General features: G+C 42.9%; 1 protein-coding gene across 1 annotated transcript; it reads right to left on the reverse strand.

Moving 5' to 3' along the window:
• Positions 1 to 830: 830 nt before the first annotated feature.
• On the reverse strand, positions 831 to 1,775 carry LOC126387339 (E3 ubiquitin-protein ligase rnf213-beta-like; the record flags this gene model as incomplete). Its single annotated transcript, XM_050039874.1, has 4 exons — positions 831 to 983; positions 1,070 to 1,213; positions 1,303 to 1,520; positions 1,616 to 1,775. Coding segments are annotated over 4 exons (675 nt in total), but the record flags the coding sequence as incomplete, so codon positions are not given.
• Positions 1,776 to 2,506: the final 731 nt, after the last annotated feature.

Here is a 2,506-nt window from a genome sequence, read left to right on the forward strand (position 1 = left end):
TCCAAGAGTGAGTCAATCCCCATAGACCCCCATATTAAAACTTTACAGCAGAAATAAACATGTACAGGGGCTGGATTTTTATATAACTCACCGCTAAGGAGATACTAAGGTTTAAAGTTATGCATAATTAGAGTGTGGCCTCGTTGAGTGACAGGTGGGTGCCGTCCATTGACAAGTCACTACCACAGTGACAATGGTTGGTTGAGTTAAGTAACTGTGGCGTAATCAGGCCCCCAGGAAATGTGTCAGGCTTTGAAGCCAATTTTTATAGTGGCCTCTCAGGTGATGCCCTGCCATCCAAAAAGACTTTTTCCCATTGACTTACATTGGAAAAAAAGACATTTGTAAATCAATGTATACATTTTCTTGATTGTCACAACCTGGGGATAAAACTCCTTTCAATATTGAGTTTTAATCCATTTGGTCCAACAACATTTGAAAAGTCCAGAAGGGACGCACAGTTGAATAAATGTATCCCATTTCAAGTTAGCGGAACGCTAAACTGGAATTAGGCGGCTTGGCTGGCGGAAGTCTCTGGTACATCTGTGCAATGGTTTGCACAATGCAGGTGCACTGCCCAATCATCTGAGTAATTTTAGACACGGCAGTTGAACCATTTTGACTTGTTGCGCCACTGAGCAACTTTCAGAAGAATGAATGAAGCCCCGACGCAAACGCTGTATCCAGGTCTCTTACTACATCTATGGTGTAACCCCAGATTCAGAATGGACCCATGACCCACCAGTTGGGAACCACTGATTTAAATAACCTCTTTCCAGTGTACATTGTGCAGAAAAACATCAGCATTAAATCAAAAACTGCTGACTGACCTCAGTGAACCTGTTGACTTGCTCTCTGCCGTGCTCCCCTTTAGACGACATGAGCATGAGTTTGTTCTGCAGCTCCAGCAGGTCTTCAAGCTTGTAGCTCTTCTCCTCTCGTCCCATTTTCACTGTGACCTGCACCATGTTTTGTAGACATCTCTGCAAACAAGTCCAATAAGTTACATGGATTCAGTCATCTGTGCCTCATCTCTGACATATATTATAATAGAAGTTTTTCCACCTACCTTCTCCGTGTTGAGATCAGACCATCCTATGTGATAAACTCCATGAGCATTAATAGAAGAAGCCAGGGACAGAGAGGACTGCTCCACAGAGCCATGAGTCTCCTTCATTTCTTTCAACCAGCTCAGCAGGCGAGTCGACTCTCTCTGGAAAACAAATCCAGTGGCATCACCATCACTTTACCAGAGTAACATAGCTTTATGTTCTGCTTAATAAATAAGGCAGAGGTCCATACCAGTTTGTCTGGCAGCTTCTCATCTCTGTTTTGGGTGTCCCACACCTGCTGAGCACACCTCATGAAGCCCTCAAATCCAGCTCGGGGGGACAGGGAGTAGAGCAGAGGAGCGTAGCCCATCACTGCGTCATGGAAACAGGCCACCTGGTCGATCTCTCTGTCGTTCTCTCCAGCAGATATGGAAGCCAGGTCGACATACACCTTCACATCGCTCATGTCTGTTGAGGTGATAAAAAAGAGAGCATGAAGGCATCGTCTGCAAAAATGAAGGCAGTTTATGTTTTTTATTTAATGTGGAGATTCTTTCCCTCACCCTTTAGGTTCTCTCTGACCCAGCTGACCAGAGTTTGGCTCGCTAGAAACTCTTCCAGGCAGGCGGTGTGCTGCTTTGTGACTGTGGAGAGTTGCTGTTTGGCACGCAACAGGTCATCACTGAGGGACCCCAGGGTCCTCTGCTTAAATGTCTCTTCTTCCTGATAAACAGCCGCATACATCATTCAAGAGTTAGACATTCAAATACATGCTTTGCTTCTGCTGGACAGCAGTTTTCACCTCCTGCTTTTCACTCATATTTTATATTTTAAGAAGCTGTAAGCGACATTCAGGACATATCTGTGAGTCTGTTTATACCTGGTATTAAGATGCATCCTGGGGATCTGATCACAAGTGGACAGCGATAAATACAAGTGTATTGTTATCTGATCACTCCAACCACTTGCCGAGGTGGTCTAGGACACATCTGACCACATATCTTGTAGCGTAAATGCTAATGCATGCTGATGTGTCCCCGACACCAGCACAGGAGGTGGTGGTTGTTTTGGTGACGGTGCACTAATCCTGTATAAGTCACCCCATCTTACGATGCTTTGGAAGAAGTGTTGCATGACGGTCTGTTGTTTTGTACGGAAGCATATTGCATTCACTTGACAAATAAAAAACATCTGTTTTATTGAGTAATTTTTTCTGTTTTTCAGAGTAATTTTTTTCTTCTGTTTTTCGTGGTAATTTTGTACAGGAGCTCAATATAATTGAAGCAAACATGACATGTTCTATTGCTCTCTTAACTCAGAAAAAAATACTCAGAAAAACAGAAAAAATTACCTCGAAAAACAGAAAAAAAATACTCCGAAAAACAGAAAAAATTACCATGAAAAACAGAAAAAATTACTCCGAAAAACAGAAAAAAAATACTCCGAAAAACAGA

This window comes from Epinephelus moara, unplaced genomic scaffold (genome assembly GCF_006386435.1).
Source record: "Epinephelus moara isolate mb unplaced genomic scaffold, YSFRI_EMoa_1.0 scaffold3713, whole genome shotgun sequence".
NCBI lineage: Eukaryota > Metazoa > Chordata > Actinopteri > Perciformes > Serranidae > Epinephelus > Epinephelus moara.